Source organism: Paroedura picta, chromosome 1 (assembly GCF_049243985.1).
Source record: "Paroedura picta isolate Pp20150507F chromosome 1, Ppicta_v3.0, whole genome shotgun sequence".
Lineage (NCBI taxonomy): Eukaryota > Metazoa > Chordata > Lepidosauria > Squamata > Gekkonidae > Paroedura > Paroedura picta.
The window spans coordinates 79,308,584-79,335,769 of NC_135369.1; the positions used below are offsets into that span (position 1 = coordinate 79,308,584).

The 27,186-nt window shown below is 43.3% G+C and overlaps 1 protein-coding gene across 4 annotated transcripts in view; it reads right to left on the minus strand.

Moving 5' to 3' along the window:
• Positions 1-27,186, minus strand: part of KIF26B (kinesin family member 26B) — a 412,305-nt gene that overhangs the window by 361,515 nt on the left and 23,604 nt on the right. Inside the window, exon 1 of one of the 4 annotated variants that reach the window (XM_077344362.1) lies at positions 24,729-24,973. The exons of the other annotated variants lie outside the window; for them this stretch is intronic. Coding sequence (XP_077200477.1) covers positions 24,729-24,824 — 96 coding nt within the window. The 5' untranslated portion in view covers positions 24,825-24,973. Of the gene's footprint in view, positions 1-24,728; positions 24,974-27,186 lie in introns of those variants that run through there. 4 annotated transcript variants of the gene reach the window in all.

Here is a 27,186-nt window from a genome sequence, read left to right on the forward strand (position 1 = left end):
CCAGTGGAGTAGGCTGCATGGAGTAGCAAAGGCTTATGCCTGCTCCAGCCTTGTTTCTAGAATTGGTGAGGTATAGGCAATGGAGTGGCATAAGCCTGCTGTTCATGTAGCCCCTTTCTACATGTCATGGATTCAGGGGGAAAGCGAACCAAAGTCCTAGGAGCCATTGAGCTCAATTCCTGTTTTCCCTCCTTCCTCACCTTCTCTTGATGCCTGCCGTGGCTGTGTTTCTAGGGTCATGAGGGGTGGAGGAAACAGAGCGGCATAGGCCTGCCCCAGCACTGTTTTTTGGCATTGGGGGGAGGCAATACAGCAGTACAGGGCTGCTCCAGCCTTATTTCTGGGAGCTCATGTCTACACTGTGGTCACTTCACTTTCTTCTGTATTACCTTCCCGATACAATTTCTCTCCTGTCAGCATCTATATTTTGTCCCCTTTTCCTGCATCCTTCTCTTCTTCCCTCACATTAATTAACCTTTCTTTTATTGGCCCTTCCTAGTTTCAGCTTCATTATTTATTTACTTTATTTTTACCCCATCTTTCTCCCTAATGGGGGTTAAAAGTAGTTTAGGGCCCTGTTCTCTGGGAGCTCGTTCTACCAGGTGGGGGCCAGGATGAAGAAAGCTCTGGCCCTGGTTGAGGTCAAGCAGGCTTTCTTGGGGCCTGGGATCATTAAGTAGTTGGAAGTAGTAGAGTGAAAAGTCCTTTGATGGGTAGTCATGGTTTGAACATGAACCTTTACTACATTTTGTACAAAATGACAATCATTCCCAAGAAAGTAATTAAAATAAAACACTAAAGAATTTTCAATTGTCAATATGTTTGCTGAAATGTTTGCTTATTTTAAACCATTATCTATTTGAGAACTATACAACCCCTTCACTAAATCTTTGCACACCTACTGGAATGTGTTGCTACTTGTTTCGTTAGGGTGTTGCCTTTTTGGTGCTGCCTCACAATGCTGGCCATTAAAAAAATGACTTGTTCCATTACATAATTTGTGTGTGTGAAATGTTAATATAATCATTCATTCACTTGTCAGCCTCCTATTATTATCTCTCTTGTAAAGTGGTTATCCTATCAGCTACAATGCATCTTGCCTCATGCTTTTGTCTATCCCCAGGGAAATTTAGTTGCTTCAAGAAGTTAACCGCTTTATTAGCTTGTTCCCAAACATTTAATATACTTTATATCTAAAGTGAACTTACTGATCAAAAGAGAAACACATCTTTAAGAAGATTTGGAAAATCACTAATGAAAAATGGAAATCCACTGCATTATAAAAATTTAGTTTTAATCTTACTGTGTTACTAACAATAATAATTCACCCTCTAGCACTTTATATCCTCAGTGTGTAACAACTAGAATACCAGCTCAGTGAAATAATTTTTCCAAGTAAAGAAACGGGCATAGATTTAGCAGTTTTCTCAAGAAAAATAGTTTATGTTCAGTGGCACCTTTAGGACCAACAAAGTTTTCATCAAGTGTGCATGCACACTTCATCAAATCTGGTCAAAACTTACTTTGTCTTAAAGGTCCCCCTGGAGTCAAACTTTGTTCTGCTGCTTCAGACCAACAGATCTACCCACCTGAATCTTATCTCCAGAAAAATAAGTTGATGGCCAACCTTTACCTACTTCCCATCCTTGCAACAGCTCCCATTGCATGTGCCTTTTGCCCATGCAGGTCCCATACCCCAGCATAACCTTTTGGGTGGTCAAAGAGGACCACCTCCTCCTCTTTTTCTCCACTGGAAAAGCTGCTTAGATCCAAGACAAGATCTTAGAGAGGATCCAAATAAATGTATCAAGAATAAACCATTATCTGAATGCCTAGATTGCATGCACATGTGCATAGTGCCCTTACTACACCATAACCATACAATTTCCACATTCTTTTGATTTTTTAGCCTAGCAAATAGCCCATCTCCTCAAAGCCACATGAATATGATTACATACAGACACCATTTGATTTTCTTTAAAACATATGTATACCACCTTTACACCCAACCTAGGATCCCTAATACAGTGACGAATTAGAAACATTAAAACTAAACACACACATACATGAAATAACAAATCAAGACATATAAACAGTCGATAATCAGTGAAGAAGTTCCAAACAAAGCAGAAAAAACTTCACCTAGAAGAAAACCATAATAGAAGAGGACAGATGGAGGGGGATTCCATAATTTTGGTGCCACCATAAGGTACATGATTTGTGGTGTATGAAAGCTTGAATAAGGTAGCAATTCAATTTAAATTTCTATTTTATTTTTATTTATGTAATGTTATCTTCCCCCTTCAAGGATCACTGCCTTGTCGTGGCAAGGGGGCTTGTGTAGCTCAGTGAAGCTATGAGCTATGCCATGCAGGGCCACCCAAAACGGACAAATCATAGTAGAGAGCTCTGACAAAAGGTGATCCACTGGAGAAGGCAATGGCAAACCACTCCAGTATCTTTGCCATGAAAACTCTATGGACAGTTCCAAAAGGAAAAACGATATGACACCGGAAGATGAGCCCCTCAGGTCGGAAGGTGTCCAATATGCTACTGGGGATGAGCAGACGGCTAGTACGAGTAGCTCCAGAATGAATGAAGCAACTGGGCCAAAGCCGAAAGGACGCTCAGTTGTGGAAGTAACTGGAGGTGAAAAGACAGTCCGATGTTGTAAAGATTTTTATTCCATAGGAACCTGGAACGTCAGATCCATGAATCAAGGCAAGCCGGACGTGGTCAAACAAGAGATGACAAGACTGAACATCGACATTTTAGGAATCAGTGAACTCAAATGGACAGGAATGGGTGAATTTAATTCAGATGACCATCAGGTATACTACTGTGGACAAGAATCTCGCAGAAGAAATCAGTAAGAGAGTAGGAAAAGCAGTCTTAGGATACAATCCTCAAAATGACAGAATGATCTCAGTTCGAATCCAAAGCAAACCATTCAACATCACAGTAATCCAAGTCTATGTCCCAACCACTGCTGCTGAAGAGGATGAAGTCGACCAGTTCTATGAAGCCCTACAACACCTTCTAGAAGCAACGCCAAAAAATGATGTGCAAAAAATGATGTCCTCCCCGGGGCCTGGGGAGCGTTTTTCCTCCCCCCCAGCAAGCGGAAACGTTCCACAGGCCCCGGGGAGGATGCTGGGCGGCTCAGCAAGCCGGCCAGCAGCCTCCTCGTGGTCTGTGGAGTCATTGACGGCTAGATGGCGGGGCCAGCGGCCTACCTTCGCTCTCGGCGGCCAGCAAAGGAATGGCTACCATGGAGCAAAGGTTAGGCGTTGTTGGGGGTGGGGTGGGTTGGGAGGCGCAAAGCGCCTCCCAATTGGTTGTAGCCAGGGTAAACTGCCAATCAGCAGCCTGAGTTTGGGGCTGGACTGACAAGTGGAGGGCCCAATTGGGAGATGGTCAGTCCAGGGGAAGTGGCCAATCGGCACTTTTCCTCATCCCGGACAGGGCCCGACCTCAGGGCCCTTACTCTTTTATTTATTCTGCTCTGCTGGAGCGGTTAAAGATTGATGTTATTGCTGTCATGCTTTGAACAAATGCATACTAAAATGACTTGTATAGATATAACATCATCAGTGATGAGAATCCTCTATATCCTCTATGCATGTTAAAAGAATTTTCTCTATGAGAAATTGCCATGACCAAAGACCAAAATAAAAACCTGGGATCAGCATACTCTAAGTTAAATTATTATACAAAGAAATAAAGCAGAGGTCTAAATCATGGTAGGAAAAGGCTAGAAATATCAAACAAGACAATCCAAGCATGCCTTTTGATTGCCAATCAATAAAGAGGCTTAGAAACATGAACTGTGCTACCTGATCCTATCCCCAGAACAACTAATAAAGCAATTAAAAGGGGGTTTCTCTAAGCCATCTATATGAACAAATTGACTTTTACATTGAGAAGTGAGAGAATAGATTAGACAAGGTTAGAAAGGTTAAAGGAGGAGTTAGGACATGAGCAAGAAAAAATTATTGTTTTTCCTGCCCCCCCCCCAAACAAAAAAGGATTTTAAAAGTCATATAGAAAAGACTACATCCTTGTCTTCTAGGTAATTACTTCGCAAGCAGACTTAAACAAAATGCAATACAGAGAATAAAATACAGCTATTTGCATCTCTCTTCTTTCCAATGCTTAGTTTGATAGTATAATTGAGAGGCTGAGGCAATATTGTCATATTTTACATCTGTTTTTTCCCCACAGGTCAAAGGGTTTAGGCATATCTAGAGATGGCAGTAGCCAAGAGATAGTGTCTGGGTGGCAGGTTGACATGGACAGAGAGGTTGTTGAGAGGCATTTAGCTGCACTGGATGAGTTCAAATCCCCTGGGCCGGATGAAATGCACCCCAGAGTGCTCAAAGAACTTTCCAGAGAACTTGCACAACCCTTGTCCATCATCTTTGGGACCTCTTTAACGACTGGAGATGTCCCGGAGAACTGGAAGAGAGCAAACGTTATTCCGATCTTCAAAAAAGGGAGGAAGGATGACCCAGGAAACTACAGACCAGTGAGTCTGACCTCTGTTGTAGGGAAGATAATGGAGCAGATATTAAACGGAGTGATCTGCAAACATATGGAGGACAATTTGGTGATCCAAGGAAGTCAGCATGGATTTGTCTCCAACAGGTCCTGTCAGACCAACCTGGTTTCCTTTTTTGACCAAGTAATAGGTTTGCTGGATCGTGGAAATTCGGTTGATATTGTTTACTTGGATTTTAGTAAAGCTTTTGATAAGGTTCCCCATGATGTTCTGATTGAAGGACTGCAATCTGGATTTTCAGATAGTTAGGAGGATAGGGAATTGGTTAGAGAACCGCACTCAAAGAGTTGTTGTCAATGGTGTTTCATCAGACTGGAGGGAGGTGAGTAGCGGGGTACCTCAGGGCTCAGGGCTCGGTCCGGTACTTTTTAACATATTTATTAATGATCTAGATGGGGGGGGGGGTAGAAGGACTACTGATCAAGTTTGCATCTGACACCAAATTGGGAAGACTGGAAAATACTCCAGAAGATAGAGACAGAGTTCAATGAGATCTGAACACAATGGAAAAATGGGCAAATGAGAACAAGTTGCAATTTAATAAAGATAAGTGTAAAGTTCTGCATCTGGGTCAGAAAAATGAAAAGTATGCCTACTGGATGAATGAAAAATGAAAAGTATGCCAAGGAACCAAGCCCTATGAAGACAGTTTGAGGGACTTGGGAATGTTCAGCCTGGAGAAAAGGAGGCTGAGAGGGGACATGAAAGCCCTCTTTAAGTATTTGAAAGGTTGTCATTTGGAGGAGGGCAGGATGCTGTTCCTTTTGGCTGCGGAGGAGAGGACACACAGTAATGGGTTTAAACTACAACTACGACAATATAGGCTAGATATCAGGAAAAAAAATTTCACAGTCAGAGTAGTTCAGCAGTGGAATAGGCTGCCTAAGGAGGTGGTGAGCTCCCCCTCACTGGCAGTCTTCAAGCAAAGGTTGGATACACACTTTTCTTGGATGCTTTAGGATGCTTTGGGCTGATCCTGCATTGAGCACGGGCTTGGACTAGATGGCCTGTATGGCCCCTTCCAACTCTATGATTCTATGATTTTATGTTTGGTCAGTCTTCAAATATACAACATTAATAATAATCAAATTAACAACAGTAACAATAACATAATTGCTGAGGCAGCTGCATTGGCCAGGATCCAGTTAAAGGTTTTGGTTTTAACTTTTAAGTCCCTATGAGGTCTGGGACCCCCATATCTGAGGGACCGCCTGTTACCCTACGCCCCCCGCAGGGCCTTACACTCTGCCACAAGGAAGCACACGTGGCCTCGACCAGGGCCAGGGCCTTTTCGGTCCTAGCCCCTACCTGGTGGAAGAAGCTCCCAGAAGAATTGTGGGCCCTGCGGGAGCTTTCGACATTCCACAGGGCCTGCAAAACAGAGCCACCAAGTTTATGGTTGAGGCCGGTGTGGCAAAGAAGATCTGTATGGCCCCCCTCCCAGGATAGAATGGTGTGAGTGGCAGCTTGCGGGTTCCTCTGTGCCCCTCTTCCCACCCACCCCTCTAGGAGATTTTTATTGGGGGATTGATAGTTGAAAGTCGAGTTAGAGTTTTTCTGCCATAACTTTTTTTGTTATTGTGATTGGTTGGGTTTGTGTTATGTTTGTATGTCTGGGGGTTTTAAGGGGGGTTTTACTGGGATTTTATTCAGACAACTGTAACCTGCCACAAACCGTTTGGGAGTAGCGGGTAATAAATTGAAATATAATAATAATAATTCTATCCCACTCCCTCTTCCCTTGGGGCAGCGACTTGGGGCAGCTAACAGCATATATAATACACCCAATAAAAACAATACAAAAGATACATGAATAAACTTTAAAAATATAAAATGATCAAAAATCTATCCCCATTAAAACCTATCCACTATCAAGCTGAATAGGATGCATGGATGGTGAAGACACAGATAAAGCATACCAGCCGCCTGGTAGATCACAGTCATCCAAAGGCCACCTGAAAAACAGCAACCTTGCATTCCCCATGAACCTAAGAAAGTCCTGCTTGGCATGCATCTCTTCAGACAGTCGGTTCCACAGGACAGGAGCCACTACTGAGAAGGCCCTCCCTCTTGCTGATATATTGATTCCTGCATTTTAATACTTGTGAAGGGCTCACCCTCTGGAATACTGATTTTCTCAGTTATCCATGGTGTGTGTGGAAGGGAACATAGTTCGTATAACAAAGGCATATTGTCCATGAGTCCCTACCAACATATACCATATAGAAGTAAATTGAAAAAGAGATCTGCCCAAAAAAGTGTCACAGATATTATTTTATTTTTCTGTGAGGTGAAAGGTTGCCATAAAGGTAGCAAGTGTGGCTAGGTGGGTCCATCCCACTTGCTAGGCACAGAGTGCAAGTGATAAATGCTGCCATTAGTAGCCAGCCAAACTTACTTGCCCCTTGGCTCACCTCAATCATTGTAAATACTGAAGTGTTTACATGCCTTAATTTATCAAAATATGTATAAGCTTTTCATTCCATAATAGTTATCATTATGGCTGAGATCTAAACTAGCATTTGAGAAGAAAAAATAAAGACACACAGTGGCAGGATACATTTTAAACCAGCCAGGTGGAAACCCTAATCCCAGGTCAATGTGAGCTTGCTGATAATGATCAGCTCGTTATACATGTCATTAAAGTTCTTTAGAATGTAATTAGTTTTTATCACCATGAGCCTAAACCAACTTGAGTAAAACTAGAATCTGAGCTCCAAGCACAAGGGTCTGAATTACCCAGACCCGACAAAATGCTTAGGAGCTGGATATTCTATGTATGCTGCTCACAATATGCCTTGAAGCAACACAGCTGTCAAAGGAAAAAGCTATATAGAAGTAAGCCAGGACATTTGGCTAATTAATTATTAGAAAAGCCTGTATGAGAAAAATGGTAGCACATCAATGAATTGGCACTCGATCAGAAAACAGATGATCTAGAGATAACTGAAACATGGTAAATGAAATTAATAAGAAATTAACAAGACAGTAGTATGTGTTCTATATAAACTAAAAATATATGGTCTAACATTATACATTGGTCAGGTGTACAGTTGTTTATGTTATTTTGGGTTGATGAAATTTATGACTCATCACCAATGCCATTTTCTCACACGTTATTTGCCCCAGGTTCAATAGTGTTTGGAAGGGGGAGAGGGTCCTGCTTCCACAAGTACTGTTATATATATGCATCAGCTGGGACTTTCCTAGCTTTTTTCCCCCCAAGTCTATTTTGTGGAGAAGTTCTGGGAAAGATCATGGCAAAGCAGAATCCAGAAGTTGCTCTAAGACCAACAGCAGTGTGGTTGGGGAGCTGTGCCAAGCTTGGCTGCAGCAGAGTTTGCAAGCCATTCTGGGTCTGATCGTGGTGGTGACTGGACCCAGGAACAATGGAGTGGTGCCCAGACTCCAGAGCAGATGTGGTCAGGCCCAGAGGGGGCTGTAGGGGCAGCAATGGGAAGAGGGAGGATTATTCTGTGTGAATCTTGCAGGCCCCCAATTGTATGTATCTATATATCCACACCCCCTTCAAGGAACGCTGCCTTGTTGTGGCAAGGGGGCTTGCGTAGTTCAGTGAAGCTATGAGCTATACCATGCAGGGCCACCCAAGACGGACAGGTCATAGCTGAGAGCTCTGACAAAAGGTGATCCACTGGAGAAGGAAATGGCAAACCACTCCAGTATCTTTGCCATGAAAACTCTATGGACAGTTCCAATAGGCATAACGATATGACGCCGGAAGATGAGCCCCTCAGGTCGGAAGGTGTCCAATATGCTACTGGGGATGAGCAGACGGCTAGTACGAGTAGCGCCAGAATGAATGAAACGACTGGGCCAAAGCCGAAAGGACGCTCAGTTGTGGAAGTAACTGGTGGCGAAAAGACAGTCCGATGCTGTAAAGATTTTTATTCCATAGGAACCTGGAACGTCAGATCCATGAATCAAGGCAAGCTGGACGTGGTCAAACAAGAAATGATAAGACTGAACATCGACATTTTAGGAATCAGTGAACTAAAATGGACAGGAGTGGGTGAATTTAATTCAGATGACCATCAGGTATACTACTGTGGACAAGAATCTCGCAGAATAAATGGAGTAGCTTTCATAATCAATAAGAGAGTAGGAAAAGCAGTCTTGGGATACAATCCCCAAAATGACAGAATGATCTCAGTTCGAACCCAAGGCAAACCATTCAACATCACAGTGATCCAGGTCTATGCCCCAACCACTGCTGCTGAAGAGGATGAAGTTGATCACTTCTATGAAGCCCTACAACACCTTCTAGAAGCAACGCCAAAAAATGATGTGCTTATCATCATGGGGGATTGGAATGCTAAAGTAGGAAGCCAAAAGATAACCGGGATAACAGGCAAGTTTGGCCTTGGAGTACAAAATGAAGCAGGGCACAGGCTGGTAGAATTTTGTCAAGAGAATACAATGGTCATAGCAAACACTCTTTTCCAACAACCCAAGAGACGACTCTACACATGGACATCACCAGATGGTCAACACAGAAATCAGATTGACTATGTGCTCTGCAGCCAAAGATGGAAAAGTTCTATCCAGTCAATAAAAACAAGACCAGGAGCTGATTGTGGTTCAGATCATGAGCTTCTTGTTGCAAAATTTAGGCTTAAATTGAAGAAAGTAGGGAAAAGCACTAGGCCACTCAGGTATGAAATAAATCATATCCCCAACGAATACACAGTAGAGGTGACAAATAGATTTAAGGAATTATATCTGATAGACAGAGTGCCTGAAGAACTATGGACGGAGGTTCGCGACATTGTACAAGAGGTAGCAACTAAAACCATCCCAAAGAAAAAGAAATGCAAGAAATCAAAATGGCTGTCTGAGGAAGCTTTACAAATAGCTAAGGAGAGAAGGGAAGTGAAAGGCAAGGGAGAAAGAGAAAGATACACCCAATTGAATGCAGAATTCCAGAGAAAAACTAGAAGAGATAAGAATGTCTTCTTAAATGAACAGTGCAAACAAATAGAAGAAAACAATAGAATGGGGAGGACCAGAGATCTTTTCAAGAAAACTGGAGATATGAAGAGAACGTTTCATGCAAAGTTGAGTATGATAAGTTACCAAAATGGTAGGGACCTCACAGAAGCAGAAGAGATTAAACAAAGGTGGCAAAATTATACAGAACAACTATACAAGAGCGAGCTTAACATCCCTGATGACCACAGTGGGGTAGTTACTGACCTGGAGCCAGACATCCTGGAATGTGAAGTCAAATGGGCCTTAGGAAGTCTGAGCAACAATAAAGCTAGTGGTGGTGACAGCATTCCAGTTGAACTATTCAAAATCTTAAAGGACGATGCAGTAAAAGTTCTACACTCAATATGCCAGCAAATTTGGAAAACTCAACAATGGCCACAGGATTGGAAAAGGTAAGTTTACATTCCAATCCCAAAGAAGAGCAATGCCAAAGAATGTTCAAACTACCGTACCATTGCACTAATTTCTCATGCTAGCAAAGTTATGCTCAAAATCCTACAAGCTAGGCTCCAGCAATATGTGGACCGAGAACTTACAGAAGTACAGGCAGGATTTCGAAGAGGCAGAGGAACTAGAGATCAAATTGCCAACATACGCTGGATCATGGAGAAAGCTAGGGAGTACCAAAAGAACGTCTACTTCTGCTTCATCGACTATGCTAAAGCCTTTGATTGTGTGGAGCACAACAAATTGTGGCAAGTTCTTAAAGAGATGGGAATACCAGAGCATCTTATTTGTCTCTTGAGAAATTTATATGCAGGTCAAGAAGCAACAGTGAGAACTGAACATGGAATCACTGACTGGTTCAAAATTGAGAAAGGAGTTCAGCAAGGCTGTATACTGTCGCCTTGCCTATTTAACTTGTATGCGGAGCACATCATGAGAAATGCGGGATTAGAGGAGTCACAAATTGGGATCAAGATTGCAGGGAGAAATATCAACAATCTCAGATATGCGGATGATACCATTCTAATGGCAGAAAGTAAAGAGGAACTAAAGAGCCTGTTGATGCGGGTGAAGGAGGAGAGTGCAAAAGTTGGCTTGAAACTCAACATCAAGAAAACAAAGATCATGGCATCCAGCCCTCTCAATTCATGGCAAATAGATGGGGAAGAAATGGAGATAGTGACAGATTTTATTTTCCTGGGCTCCAAGATCACTGCAGATGGGGACTGCAGCAAAGAAATTAAAAGATGCTTGCTCCTGGGGCGGAAAGCTATGGCAAATCTAGACAGCATCCTAAAAAGCAGAGACATCACCCTGCCAACAAAAGTGTGTTTACTCAAGGCTATGGTATTCCCAGTTGCAATGTATGGCTGCGAAAGTTGGACCATAAGGAAGGCCGAGCGTCAAAGAATTGAGGCTTTTGAACTCTGGTGCTGGAGAAGACTCTTGCGAGTCCCTTGGACTGGAAGGCGAACAAACCGGTCAGTCCTAGAGGAGATCAACCCTGACTGCTCTTTAGAAGGCCAGATCCTGAAGATGAAACTCAAATACTTTGGCCACCTCATGAGAAGAAAGGACTCCCTGGAGAAGAGCCTAATGCTGGGAGCGATTGAGGGCAAAAGAAGAAGGGGACGACAGAGAATGAGGTGGCTGGATGGAGTCACTGAAGCAGTAGGTGCAAACTTAAATGGACTCCGGGGCATGGTAGAGGACAGGAAGGCCTGGAGGATCATTGTCCATGGGGTCGCGATGGGTCGGACACGACTTTGCACATAACAACAACAACAATATATCCACATACTACATAATGTGCAAAGACTATTCCTGCAGCCAAAATAAATTAAAAGCCTCATTAGATGACCAATGAAACTCTTAAAATTGCTATAGATAGTCAAGAAACAAAAATAAAGGGTGACAGAATGAGAAGTCTAAGAATGATCATGCATGGCGGTGGCCATATCAGGCCACCACCAATTCATGGTGACAGTGTAATATTTATTTATTTAGATTTATATACCACCCTCCCCGAAGGCTCAGGGCGGTTTACATTAAACTAATCAACAATACATGAAACAGTCTTCACTAAAAATCATACATTAATAACAGTGGTTGCAACAATATAACAGAATAATATAACAGTATAACAGTATAATAAAATAGTATAACGATGCAACAGTGCAATACCACAACAGGTCCAGAGCGCTCTGGTGGAGTTCTGGGAGGAAGAGGGGAGAGGGGGGGAGGGGGGAGCGGGGGCCCTTCATTCGCTGTTGGTTGTGCCTGGTCTCAACCAAATGCCTGGTAGAAGAGCTCCTTTTTGCAGGCCCTGCGGAACTGTTTAAGCTCCGTCAGGGCCCTGATCTCCTCCGGAAGCTCGTTCCACCAGGTGGGGGCCAGGACAGAGAATGCTCTGGCCCTGGTCGAGGCCAGGCGGACTTCTTTAGGGCCAGGAACCATTAGCTGGTTGGTGGCGGTGGAGCACAGAGCTCTTTTGGGGGCATAGGCAGGGAGGCGGTCCCTCAGGTACACTGGGCCCTGACTGCGAATGGCCTTGAAGGTACTTACCAGAACCTTTAGTCTGATCCGGAATTCAACTGGCAACCACTGCAGTTGGTGGAGAACGGGCCGTATGTAGGACCTCCACGGTGTTGCCATGAGGATCCTGGCAGCTGCATTTTGGACCAGCTGTAGTTTCCGGGTCAAGGCTAAGGGCAGGCCTGTATAGAGTGAGTTACAGAAGTCCAGTCTAGAGGTGACCGTTGCATGGATCACTGTGGCTAGGTGTTCCGGGGCCAGGTAGGGCACTAGTAGTTTGGCTTGGCGGAGATGGTAAAATGCCAGCCGCACTACCTTTGTGATCTGGGCTTCCATTGTAAGGGAAGCATCCAGAATCACGCCTAGGTTCCTGGCGGTGTCAGCCGTAGAGAGCTGTAATTCATCCAGGGCAGGCAGGCGCACTTCTTCGCATGGGCCCTTCCTACCCAGCCACAGGACCTCCGTCTTTGAAGGATTGAGCTTCAGACGACTTTGCTTCAGCCATCTCGTCACTGCTTCCAGGCAGCTGGCTAATGCTTCTGGGGGGGGGGGGGGAGTCAAGGCAGCCATCCATCAGGAGGAAGAGCTGGGTGTCATTAGCATATTGATGACAACCCAGCCCAAACCTCCGTACCAGTTGTGCGAGAGGGCGCATAAAGATGTTGAATAGGATAGGGGAGAGGACCGCTCCTTGTGGGACTCCACAAGTAAGTTGACGACGGTCTGATGTTTTGTCTCCTATTACAACCCTCTGTCCACGATCCCGGAGGAAGGAGATCAGCCATTGGAGGGCTGTCTCTTGTATTCTGGCATCGATATGCCACTTCATGTCCTGTGTATGCACGGGGGAAGAAATGCCCTAGTGCACACGGTCTGCCCCGGAGTTGTGTTCACACGGGAAAGCTCTGCCATGATTCATGATGGTGGTGGTGGTGGAGAATTCCACCATCACGGGGGTGTAGAAACACCCAATATGGCTCTGCTGCACCACAAAGCTGAATGAGGCATTTTATGTCCCTGCAGGAACACCATAGGTGTGGGGGAGGAGCCAGTCATCAAAGGCCCAGCTCTTCCCTTACACACAGGCCTGCTTTGGTTTGGCCTCTGCTGGTCACCACAACAAGACAGGAAACGTGGAAGAATGCGTGCTCCCTTGCCGCAGGCCACCCAAAGCCCTGATTTAGGCCAGGGCTGGGTGGGGGCCGGGATGGTGGTGATGTCGTGCGTAGCTCTGCTGCCCTGTTGCCGCCAACCCGGACTTTCTGACCCATGCATAATCAGTCTAAAGGTAGCATTCCAGTGACTGGCATATAGAGACAAAATCTATTATAAAAGTCAGTATAAAGAAATAGAAGAGAACAATAAAAACGAGAGATCTGTTCCACAAGATCCAACAGAGAAATTTAAAGCATGATCATGAACAGGATAACTAACAAATATACAGAAGAGATGAAAAGATGACAGATGCCCTCCAAGAAGAACCTTTTTGAAGAACCTTCCGTTTTAGAAAATGAAGTGAAAGCTCCACGCGGCTCGCAGTTGCTTCCTTGTTGGAAGGGCGGGAATCGGCTTCGCGCCTGCTGATTGGCCCAGCCGATGGTCTGTCCGGAGGAAGGGGCCAATCAGGCCCCTTCCTCATCATGGACAAAGCCTGCCCTAACTCCTCCCCCAAAGCACTTAGCGCTTTATTTAGTCCGCGGCGCCCGCGCCGCGGGTGTGTTAAGGATATGTGATAGGGTGAAAGATCTGACACCTCGAATTGCAGGTCATTTACCTAAGTTACGTCTCTTAACCTTTGGGGACAACAACTGTTAAAAAGTCATAATCATCCAGGTGGCAAATAGCTGTTAGAGGCTAGAGTTTACCACTGGTCATAAAAACAGTAATTAGAAGATAGACAAGGACAAAGAAAGGCAAGAATAGCACAGAAAGAGAAGACTTTCACTTTAGCGTTCCCACCAGATATTCATTGTTGGCCAAATTCTGAGTGAAGTGATACAGGGATGGGAGCCTCATACACTGAATTTCCTTCCATCTCTGAACCACTATGGCTATTTCAAACACTGCCATTCCCACCCCTTCCCCTTTTCCCCATGTGATGTTCCTCAAGATTTATTTTTTGTGGGAAGGACATTCTAAATTGCACATTACAGTGCTAAACCAATATAGCAATATATAGAAAAGTCAATGGAGTCAAGGCATCTCAATGGTGCCACTATAGCACTGAAGTGCTATATTAGCTTTGCACTCTAGTACTCTAGTATTCAGCTAGAACTTTTTTTAAAGTCCACAGATGATCACATGGCAGAAAAGGATGAGGAGGAAGCAGCACTGCAAGAAGCAGTACTGACATTTTAAACTGCACGCCACAGTAATTCGAAAGCACAACAAAGGGGCAGAAGAGAAAAAGCAGTTGCCCTCAAAAGCAGCTCAACCAAACAAAAGCAGGTCTGAATTAACAGGTAAATAAATTTTGCTAGTACCCAGTTACCAAAATGTCTGAAATGACAGAAAAAATCCATTAGCAACTAGTCGCTAAAGTGGACTATGAAAGCAGTGTGAAAATTGCCAGTATGTTAGAGATTGTTTTTTCCTCATTCTTATTAGCCTAGATTTATTCAAGATAAGTTTTTAAAATAAGGTTTATTGAAGAGACGTTTTTAAAAAATAATCATATACAGCCAAAGCTATTGGCAAATATGTTCAATGGTATGTCAGAAATATAAAAGATACTTTAGTTCTATGAATATACAATTAGTAATAAACAACAACATTTCAAGGTGTGTGTGTTTTAATATTCTGGAGCAAAAGTATTACTGAAAGACATGATTCTGGCAACTTCATTGTGCAAGGTGAGGCTGAAAAGTCCTCATGAAAAATAGCATGTAGTTTGGTTTGTAAACTGGTATATTCGGTCCTCACGTATTTCACAGGGTATTTGATCAAGTCTACTTTGTACAACTTAGACAAGAGCTCATGACCACTCATGCCACAAATAAGGACATAGATCATAAGAACTCATTCTATTGTGCATTATGTAGTATACTGCCTAAACACAATACTTTTCTGCATATCTCCTGAGCCTACAAGTATAAAATATTTATTACCTCATTGTTATTCAGATTTCAGAGAAACTATCAGTATCCTACAGAGTTTTTAAAAGGCACACATCACCCAATAACCTAATAGACTAAAGGGGTTGCAGAGGAACTACCTAATCCCCATCAGTGTAGCACTTCAATGATCACAGCTAAAATCATATTGAAATGTGGGTCCTGATGTCTTCCCTTTGATCCTCCATTCCAACGCATACTGGGAGTTTTAAAGTGTCGAGAGATTCTAAACAGGTTTTGATTTGTGGTGGGCAGCCCAATGAAAATGTCAACTCAGTATGAAGCAGGGCTGAAAAAAGGCCAATTCCATGCTAGGTTTATTAGGAAATGGATTGCAATATAAATATTCAGTAATGTGATGCCCTAATATAAATCTGTGATAAGGCTGCATTTGTATAGCTCTGGTAACCTCATCTTAAAAACATATTGTAGAACCAAGAAAGCTAAAGAAAGGGACACCCCAAAAAATCTAAGGATACGAGGAAGGATAAAGAGTCTTTATCCTTTTCAGTTTATGGGGGAGGGGGACAGCTAAGTAGGTAAATGATAAAAGTTTATTAAGTTATACACAGCATGGAGAAAACAGAAAAAATATTTCCTCCGTCTTCTATACTACTATAACTGAAGGGTACATATGAAGCTAATGTTCAGATCTGGACAAACAAAAGGAAGTAATTCTTAATGCTACATATACCTAACTTGTCACATACCTAACCGTCACATGATGTAGAGATAACCACCAAGTTAGATGCCCTTCAAGGAGGGCTAAATAATTTAACAGAGGGTAGGACGAAATCAGTTTCTGGGAGAGGAAGTTATCTTCATTCCTTGTTTATGGGTTATCTGGAGGAAAAAACAGGATGTAAGAAACAGGATAAAATTCAGATTATTTGGACATGCTGTGTTCTTCTTATAATTGGCTATAGGTCATCATCTTCATCTTCCACAAAAGTTAGGAGTGGAGTCAGTGGACTGAATTTCCCTCCTCCTTCCACATACTGATTCCACTTGCAATCTGAATGTCTACACTATATGAATAATGCCACTTTACGCAGGAGACTTCAAGCTTGCAGAAATCAAACGAGCAGGGGAAGAGTCTGCTCAATGTAGGCAAGTTTCACTTATTTCAATATACATGTAATGGAAAAGTGTTACAAACTGGTGACCCAATGTAGCTCCCTGTATGCACAAAGGATAGGTGATTCAGAATCAGACCTTTATCGGGATACAAAATATGAAAAAAGAAAAATACATTATGAATGTTAATTGTTCTACAGTAGTGAAGCCTTCTAGAAATCTGGCAATTAACTAAATTAGTAGAGAATTTTTGTTTGCTGTTAAGAAAATGGTCTTGGTCCATTATCAAATCTGTGTCTTTTAGAAATAAGTGGGTTGATGAGCTGCCCATGAAGAGTGATGTAGGGTGTATCATAGAAAGCACATTTAAAATGGTTTCAATACTGCCGGAATTACAGGGACATAAAGGTAAAGGTAAAGGTATCCCCTGTGCAAGCACCGAGTCATGTCTGACCCTTGGGGTGACGCCCTTCAGCGTTTTCATGGCAGACTCAAAACGGGGTGGTTTGCCAGTGCCTTCCCCAGTCATGACCGTTTACCCCCCAGCAAGCTGGGTACTCATTTTACCGACCTCGGAAGGATGGAAGGCTGAGTCAACCTTGAGCCGGCTGCTGGGATCGAACTCCCAGCCTCATGGGCAAAGCTTTCAGGCAGCTGCCTTACCACTCTGCGCCACAAGAGGCTCCTTACAGGGACATATTCTTTCAGAATAGGGCATTTTTGAGGATCTCCATAGGAAACATCAGAGGGGAGAGCATTAAATCTTGCTAACATAAATGCTTGCCACAATTGGAGGGCTCTTAAATGATAAAAATATGAGGCAAAGGACACATAGCTTGGTAAAACTCTCAAACTCAAAGGAGAACATTATCCTCTGGCTGTCTAACTGGATGTCTGTATTTCCATGTCCAATAATCTACACTTTAAACTTCTGTATACATGGGATACAGTTGTCATAAACAGGATACAGGAATATAAAGAGATACCCATAGAGCTAATATTTTGTTCAATGTATTTTTAGCCACTTGGACATAGAATATGTATGTAGAGTATTCCGTAAATATTAAAGACACAAGACTTTGATGTACTTTTATAAGGGTTTTTTATGTGAGTTTTATACTCTTACTGTAAACCGCTATGAGCCGGTAGGATCTGGGAGTGGCAGTCAATAAGAACAAATATAAATCTTTAAACGTCCTGCGGCACCCCATGGGTGCCGTGGACAAAATAAAATAGTAAGGCCTTGTGGGGAGGAGTTAGGGCAGGACCCGTCCAGGATAAAAACTCGGCACTCTCCAAGTGCCCCTCGGGGGCCAAGTGGCCAATTGGGAGGCGCGCTACACGCGCCTCCCTATTGGCCACTTGGCCCGCCCCGGACTCCCTGCCCGCGCTCCGTCGACATATGCTTCGCTGCTGGCAAAGGAGCAGGGCGGCAGCCGCCCTGCTCCTTTACCAGCAGCGAAGCATCGACTCGGCCAGATATGCCCCCGCTGCCCTGCGGCCTCCGCCGCCACAGCTGACGCCACGCCGGTCGCTCCCGTCGCCCGCCAAACCGTCGGTACCAGCCGCCATGCCCGCACGGAGCCGCCCTCAGCCGACCACCGACTGCTGCCGTCGCCCCTGCCGCCACCCTCAAACAGGTCTGCCTCGACCCGACATGCCATCGCCGCCCCGCACACGCTATCAGCCCACCGGAGGCCTTCAGCCTCCGAAGCCTGCCTGCCCAGACTACCTTTTCTAGCGCCCATTTTATTTCAAGATGAAATGGGCTTTCTTTCTAGTAAATAAATAAAATAAGATTGTTCAAATAAGTTCTAAAGAGTACATGGAGTCAAAACTTAGAAGTAATTAACACTGTGATTTGACAAGTTCATGGCACAATTCTCTGCTTCTTCCAGAAACCCCAAATTTCATGACATTTAAATGCCTAACATACCTTATTAAATTATAAACTGGGTTGATTATTTCATAAGGTCCTTCCTACTCACATGTGCAACCTTTCAATATATTTCATTTTCTAAACTTACATATAAGACTGCACATTGAACCTGCTTCTTCTTCCTACCTTCCTGTTCATATCTCCTGATGTTGCCTCTGGACACAGAACTAATGTTTACTGTCTGGAAATCTTTATTCTACCTCCTTGTGCAGCAGGTCTTAAACCAGAGACACAGTAAAGCCGTGTCATTTGGAGGTCCATTTGTGTACATTGCTTTTCTCCCAGTGCAACATGCTTCAAGTGTTGGAGCTCAGCTCAGGGGGAAAACACTTGAGGAAAGAAAGGGCAAATTTGTGAGCAAAAGTCCTGTACTCGTTAGGCTTGCACTCCTTTTTGCTTTTAAACTCAGACATTAACCCCCTCCCAATGGGGGAAGCTTCAAACAGCTAACTCTTGAAACTAACTCCACAGTGGGCTGGTGCTATCATAGGTTGATATGGCTAAAGGGGGGTGAGGGTAGGATCACTCACTATAAAGCATACTAACCCAATTAGTGGAATGAATATAAGGCAGCTGAACTCCCTGAAACTTCCTGGTATCACCACCTTTAATTAGGCCTTGGATTGATTACTAACTTTGTTCTTTCTTGACACTCCAGTTATACTGACACAATTAGCAAGCAGAGTTCTGAGTGTCAACAGACAGTACACAGCCAGCTAGTAACATTTCACAGTAAATAATGTATAGCCTGTAAAGAAGAGGTTGACTACATGGTTTTAGTGTGCATTTTAATTTCATGAGCTAGCTGACTGACTTAGTCATGATATAACTTTTCTTGCATTATAGCTAACTTTCATAGTCCTTTTATGTTTTCTTTTCTTATCACATCACAATAAACAATAAGTCCAAAATCATTATAGGGTTTCCTGCAAGTACTGTCTTTCGAGAAGCGCTTAAAATTATTAAGTTGGATACAAAGACCCCATTCACATCGTGCTCAATAAATCGACTCACTTGAAGGCTATGCAGAAACTTCAACTGGTGCAAAATGCAGCAGCCCATTTACCAGGTGGGGACAGCGACAGCCACCTGGTGCATACAACACCTATTAGGAGAACCCTACTGACTGGTTGCTGGTTTGTTTCACAGTTCAATTCAATATGCAGGTTGTTACCTTGAAATCCCTTAACAGCCAACTCACATACAGGCAGAATGGCCGATCACAATATCCAACCCATTCCTCTGTTCAACGTTAATTGGCTATTCTTTCTGTCCTCTAGGTTTATTAAAAGTCGGCCAATGCTGGATTTAAAGTTCCTGGCTATGATATGGTCTTTCTGAAACTGTTGTGAAGTCTTTTACTTTGCTGGGATTCCACAAGCTATATGAGGTGATGTAAGCTTCTTAAGAAAGTTATTCAGGATGATGATAGTTAATTCAGTTCAAGGTATTAACTATCCTGTACAACAGTGGTCCCCAACCTTTCTGAGGCTGGGGACCGGCAGAGCATCGGGCCGCGCCCGTGGGGGCCACGCCCGCGCATCGGGCTGCGCCCGTACGGGCCGCGCATGCGCGATGCGCGGCCCAGCCCTGATTCCCTCTCCCTGCCCTCCCACAGTAAGAAGCTTCCCGGGCCACAAGTTTGCGGCCTGGGAAGTTTTTTACTGTGGGGGGGACGTGGAGAGGGAGCCGCGGCCCGGCGCCACGGCCTTCGCCAACCAGCACCAGGCCGCGGCCCGCAGGTTGGGGACCACTGCTGTACAAGGACCATCAAGACTAAGGTTGGGCAGTCAGCACCACGGCGCGGGGAGGAGGGGTGGCACCTGCATGCGTACACTGACTTGCGCACCAGCACTGGCACCACCCCTCCCCCCCGCACCGTGGCGCTGGCTGCTTCAGGATGGAACAGCCACTTCAGTGGCCGAAGCGTCCAACTCTAATCATGTCCCTGAATCCTCATATCTATGGGACCACCTCTCCTCCTATGCTCCACTGCAACAGCATTGCTCATCTGAGAAGGACCATCTACAGGTGAAGGATCAACAACATGCATTCTCTGTTGTGATCCTCACAAAAGCAATAGTGCTTTATTATAATAGAATTATTCTGGAAGATATTTCAATAGAATCATACAGTTGGAAGAGGACATCTATTCCAGCCCCCTACTCAATGCAGGATCAGCCTAAACCATCCATGATAAGTATCTGTCCGGCTGCTGTTTGAAGAATGCCATGGAGGGGGAGCTCACCACCTCCCCAGGCAGCCAATTCCACTGCTGAACTACTCTGACTGTGAAATTTCCCCCGCTGATATCTAGCTGATATCATTCTCCACATAGTTTAAACCCATTACTGTGGGTCCTATCCTGTCCTGCTAACAGGAACTATTCCCTGCCCTGAAAACCTTTCACATACTTAAAGACAGCAATCATGTCCCTTCTCCGGGCTAAGAAGGGACTACGGCCTATACTACTATGTATGGTGCATGCTATCAGAGGCTGTTTGTATTATCCCTTTATGTGATTTCTGCATTGTAACAAACTTAAACTTTGTTTCAGCTTTGTTCCTGATTTTTACTTGGTTTCAGTTTTTGCAATCCTATTCCTATTACACTGCTTATTAGATGTCGTGTTTAATCGGCTTCATTGGCTTAATTCTCCTTAAGTCTTAGTGAGATAGATATAATTAAAGAACTATTGTTTTACCATTATTGTATCCCATTTGAGTCCAGTTTCAGGGAAATAACACTTTAAAATAATAATAAATCATATTTTTAATGCTGAAAATTTTAGCTAAAGAAGAAAATTCAAGATCAAATACAGAGGAAATGGAGAAGAAAACTAGAACAAAGGGATTAATTTTGCATTAAAACCTACCTGATCCTGTGCTAACTTCACACTACAGGATTTTTTTAAATCCTTTAAAATGCTTGTCGCTTATGATACTTAACAAGTTCTAACCAGAGAGACAAAGCTGTACGCAAATCTGTTCTTAATATGAGAGTATACTTTAGAAAGTAGCAGAAACCTTTAACACAGAGCATGTATTCCACTATAGAATTTAAAACAAACTATTTCACATTTGCCTTCTGTGTGCTGGTTTTTATCCATCCTATTGAAAGAGGGACATAGAACAGCCTGTATAATATATCTGCCAATTCCTGAAAAATATTTGAATAAACTTCTCACCAGGTTGGAATACAAACTAAAGAAGACAAAGCTCCCCTTACTGCTCTTCCAGAATAGTGGTGGTAGAAAGTGATGTCAAATTGCAGCTGAGTTATGGAGACCCCGCAGAGTTTTCAATGTAAGACATTAAAGTTTGCCATTGCCTGCCTTTGCATAGCAACCCTGGGGTCCCTTTGTGGTCTTCCATTTAACTGCTAACTCCTCCAACTACTAACTCTGCTTAGTTTCTGAGATCTGACGAGATTGGACTAGCCACAGCCAACCAGGTTAGGGTAGATGTCAAACATAGCAAAACAATCTGAGTATGTTCAAAATATCCCAAGCCATATCTTTCACTACAACAAGAAACATTAAGGTGCACTTTTACAAGCAAGATTTCATTTCAGGGAACATTGACTAAAGCTGCAGTGCTAACATACAAGTCAGAGGAAAGCTATCGAGAGACTGAGGCCTGACTGCATTTATGAGAAGTCATCTTCCTCAAGTTTTGTTTGCTCATCCCTTTGTTTTCCTTAGTCTCATTAACTGATTGGAGTTTACTCTGCAAGGCAGCCTTCTCCCTCTTGTGCTGTGATTATCTCAGGGTCAATTTCCTTTTTGATTAGTGTTTTTTAAAGTAACCATTACATGACCCATATAATGTGCAGTCTTTGTAAAGGAAAATAATATTCTTCAAGAGATTCATAGATAGACAATACAAGAAGTAAATATGAGAAAAGCTGGAAGAGAATGTGAAAGGAATGGTAGCAAAAGATCTATATTTCCTAAGTTGACTAGATTGTCCCACTTTTGGAGGGACATCTGGGGGTACCTGGCAAATTGTACTTATGTTGAAATTTAAAAATATATATTACAAAACTATTTTTGCGTTCTATGCGTTCTATGAAATGTTTTGTTGCTCCATATAAACCAATTTTTTAATCAAGACCCCCCCCCCCCGGGCAATGGTGTCCCGCTTTGTTGTTGTTGTTAGGTGCGAAGTCGTGTCCGACCCATCGCGACCCCATGGACAATGATCCTCCAGGCCTTCCTGTCCTCTACCATTCCCCAGAGTCCATTTAAGTTCACACTCACTGCTTCAGTGACTCCATCCAGCCACCTTATTCTCTGTCGTCCCCTTCTTCTTTTGCCCTCAATCGCTCCCAGCATTAGGCTCTTCTCCAGGAAGTCCTTCCTTTACCAATGTTAAAATCTGGTCACCTTAATATTCCCCCAAACGAGGAACCTCCTGCACACTGCTAGATCAGACCAGTGGTCTATCTAGTTCAGCAAACTGACTAATAGGATTCCAGAAATTTATTCATCACCTAGAAAAAGTCAGAAGGCCACTTTAGTGCAGATTCTACATATTCTTGTGGGATGCTAGGAACTGAACTCCACTGGGGGCAAATGACCCATTCTCGGGCAGGGACTTTTGCCATATTAATTCTCAAGAGCTAACCATGGTGATATGCTAGAAAGACATGGCTCCCTTTTATGAAAGTTGATGTGTTTCTAATGCATTTCTCCACAAGATATCGACAGTGAATCATCATCAATCCTACAGAAAATGAATAGTTAACACTTTTCTACCACTCTCTGCTTCTACATGCTGAGTGAGAAAAGGCTTGAGACTATACTTAGTACTTATTTTGCTTAACTACACACTCTCCCAACTACAAAGAACAAAGCTGAGACCATTAAATTCATTTCACTGTGTGGAAACAGGATTCAAGACCTTATAAATCTGTGTGTTACCCAGGAAAATACTTAGCCTTATATCAAAGAACGATGTGCCTGATCAGAAACAGGCTTGCTACTATCCATCATTGCAGAAGGCAACACACACACACACACACATGCAGTATGTTAAAAACAAAATCAAATAAAACCCTGCAGTAGGGCCATGAATCCTATCCGCAGTGCCCCCTCCCCAGTTTCACAGGTAGAGAGATAAATAATGGCTCAACAGAGATTTCATTCACACAGAGGACTAGGGTATGCCGGGAACTCTTCTCAGTCTGACAATATGCTGCAGATGCTGGTGTAAGGAGCCATTTATCAGTGTCATCTGTTTGCATTACTTCACACTAGTTCCTCAGTAGCATTGCTCCTACCCTTACTCCCCAAAGCACACACACTAGCCCTGATATTTCAGCCACAAAAAAGGAGCCCTTATCCAAAGTGAGATGCTTTGCAGTATGGGGAGAGGAGGAAGGTAGATATTTTACTGCTGTAAATAGTACTGAGGAACAAAAAATACAGAATTGTCAACAAGATTTCTCACCCCCACCCCCAGCCAGTCTTTGTTTTTATGTGCAGCTCATTGCTTATAGAGAGCCATCACAGAAATTCACCTCAGTGAAAATGACTCACAGAGGGTATAAGCATTTTAGATGCTTCATCTTTGGTTAAACTGAAATGGAATATTAAGCAGGCAATACAGAGAGACACAAAGCCAAGACAGGGGAGCACTCAAGCGCCCACCATCCATTATTTAACTGCTGCATCAGCAGCAGACAGAGCAGCTAATATAAGGCAAAGCAGTCTAGTGGGTAGGTCACTTATAAGGAGTCTAGCACACACAGGCCTAATCCTAGGTTATGTGTTTTTCTGATTCGTGAACCTGGACACATCGTTTAATGCTCACTTCTGTTCTTTTGCTTCATCTACCTTGTGCATTTGAACTCTGCCCAAACACATGTGAACCACTGCCACTGCATCTCCCAGTGCACGCATATTGCAAATCACAAACAGTAAATTGATCTATAAAAAGAGACTTGCCTTGTACATATTCCAATAATTGGTAGCGAAATGAGATCACCTCAGTGACGTTTTGGTGTGCTTATGTTTAAGTGGTTCCCTGGACAGACATGTGAGAATATCCATGAAGCTATTTTTAGCCCTATACTATCATGGACACAGCTGCAACTCCTCCATTTGCAGAAGTGTCCTTCTTCTAAATGCTTCTTGCTGTGAATGTGTTTGCAAAGAACCAAAACGGGTAAGAGAATGCTGTGTTTGTAAAATATGTGCTATCCCATAATTTCTGTTAGTTAAGCTAGAGAGTCTATTATCTAATGACCAACAGGGCTTTTTCATTTATCCCAAAGCTAGGTCCCTGCATTTTATCAGTAGCCATTTCCCGATCTCTGTTCCAAGAATCAAATTGCATATCATGTGGGAGACCATCTCCTGGGAGTCCTGTTTGCATCTGGGCTGTGACTTTTGGGAGAGAGGGTGAAATCCTAACCCCGCATACACACACACTAGGCCTGTTCACAAGGTATAGTTTATAGTTGATATCTTAAAGGCATGCACTGAGTAATTCTCACATTACATTCAACATATGGACTGCCAAAACAATGGGACAAACCTTACCTTCATCCAGACAGTGTTCCCCAGTTTCCAATGCAAAGTGAATGAATGTTGGCTCTTTCTTACAACTTGATGTACACACATATAGGCAGGATGCATGCACACTCACAATAACACGTGAACAGGGGCCCGTTTCCTTGATAAAGAATCCACAGCATGTTACTAGCCACTGTAGAAGACAAAGGTAGGTACAATAGAAATATCACCAATATTTTCCTTTGTACGGTAGCTATCTCCACCCGCACCCCCATCCCCCAGCTAATAGCTGTTTTGCAGAGAGATTTCTATCAGGAAAATGGTACAAGTGGGAACATCAAACATCTACCACTACAACTTCAATCCAGAAAGGCCACCTATGGCTGCTTTTTAATGTTAAAGAAAACGCCAGGAAATCCATCTGCAAATCTCCCAAATAACATGTAGCTTGCCCTGAGGGCTCAAACAAACAAGATGAAGATTGCCATCAGAGATCAGGCAGCACTGCTTGTCCATAAAATGCAAATTATAGGTCTGTGTGGCCTCACTTTGCCTCAGGCCACGCACAGAAGAGAAGACTTAACCCTTAAGCCTGTACTTGGTTTTGTTGTTTAAGACTAGTTTCCTAATTCAGCTACTACCATTTAAAGAAGAAAATCTGTATTTACAAAGGATATATGCTAGTAAGAGAATAGGGGCCTGGTTTCAAATAGTGAAACTGAGCAGGTGGTTGAAGAATCAAATCTCCTTTTTCTTCCTCACACAGCCATTAGGTATACTGAGGGTGGATAAACCTAAGATTGACACCTGCATGAACTGGACATGAGATCCTCATTTTCTGAATGAGCCCTGAGGCAGCTTGCCAGGCATTGAGTTAGAAGGCTATGCTCAGACAATATGAAGAATCAGAATAGTTGTGCATACAGAGCCTCTTCAGACAGCTATTTATATCTATGGCTTCTACAGAGCCAGGATCATTCTGACTCTGTCATCCTCAAGTCTGCCTAATTCAGAATAAAGAGTTCCACCACCACCAGAATGGAGGAAGACGTATTCTCAGTACGTAGTAGTTCTGAGTAAATGTAAAAATGAGAAAAACTGGAAGAGACTGTAAAAGGGAAGGGGCAAAAGAAGAATGGAATATCTATACTTCCCTGTACTCAAAGGAGGAACCCCACCACTCCATCAAACCAGTGGTCTGCCTAGTCCAGCCTTTATCAGCCTTTTGACGACAAGAGGTACACCTGAAATATTTTTCAGGTTTAGAGGTACCACGGAAGTGATATCAGATAGACGGAGGTTATAAGGACTTTGAGCCTTCTCATATCTCACATTCCTTCATTTCCAATACCACCTCCCACTTCCATAATTCTCTCATCCCCCGGTGATTGGGATCCCTATGCATAGGCTGGCTGTCCATTTTTGCTCCTGACACATTCCACTCCTTCCTGCCACTGCCCAGCTCCCTGTCTCCCCCCCTTCATTCCTACCACATACAATATAAACCTAAAAAACTATAATACAGTTACTACTTTCTAAAATAACATTGCTTTACCTGATCTTCTCATTCTAGATGAGAACTTTCATGTTATCTATCCTCTACAGCTAACTGTACAAAAAATTCCTTGCTGGGTAGGTGCTAAATATTTATAAGGACCTTATTCTTGGGGGGGGGGGGGTAAACAGCTGAGTCCTTGATCCCATGGTCATGTCATTGCTGGTATACAATTCTTGGGGAGGTAAAAAATTCTGTTCTCTCTGATGAGTGGAATTTATAGGGCTTGTTGCTGTTGTTAGGTGTGAAGTCATGTCCAACCCATCACGACCCCATGGACAATGATCTTTCAGGCCTTCCTGTCCTCTACCATTCCCCGGAGTCCATTTAAGTTTGCACTTACTGCTTCACTGACTCCATCCAGCCACCTCATTCTCTGTCATCCCTTTCTTCTTTTGCCCTCAATCGCTCCCAGCATTAGGCTCTTCTCCAGGGAGTCCTTCCTTGACATGAGGTGGCCAAAATATTTGAGTTTCATCTTAATGATCTGGCCTTCTAAGGAACAGGCAGGGCTGATCTCCTCTAGGACTGACCGGTTTGTTCGCCTTGCAGTCCAAGGGACTCGCAAGAGTCTTCTCCAGCACCAGAGTTCAAAAGCCTCAATTCATTGACGCTCAGCCTTCCTTATAGTCCAAATTTCACAGCTGTATATTGCAACTGGGAATACCATAGCCTTGACTAGATGCACTTTTGTTGGCAGTGTGATGTCTCTGCTTTTTAGGATGCTGTCTAAATTTGCCATAGCTTTCCTCCCCAGGAGCAAGTATCTTTTAATTTCTTTGCTGCAGTCCCCATCCACAGTGATCTTGGAGCCCAGAAAAATAAAATCTGTCACTATCTCCATTTCTTCCCCATCTATTTGCCAGGATTTGAGAGGGCCAGATGCCATGATCTTCGTTTTCTTCATGTTGAGTTTCAATCCAACTTTTG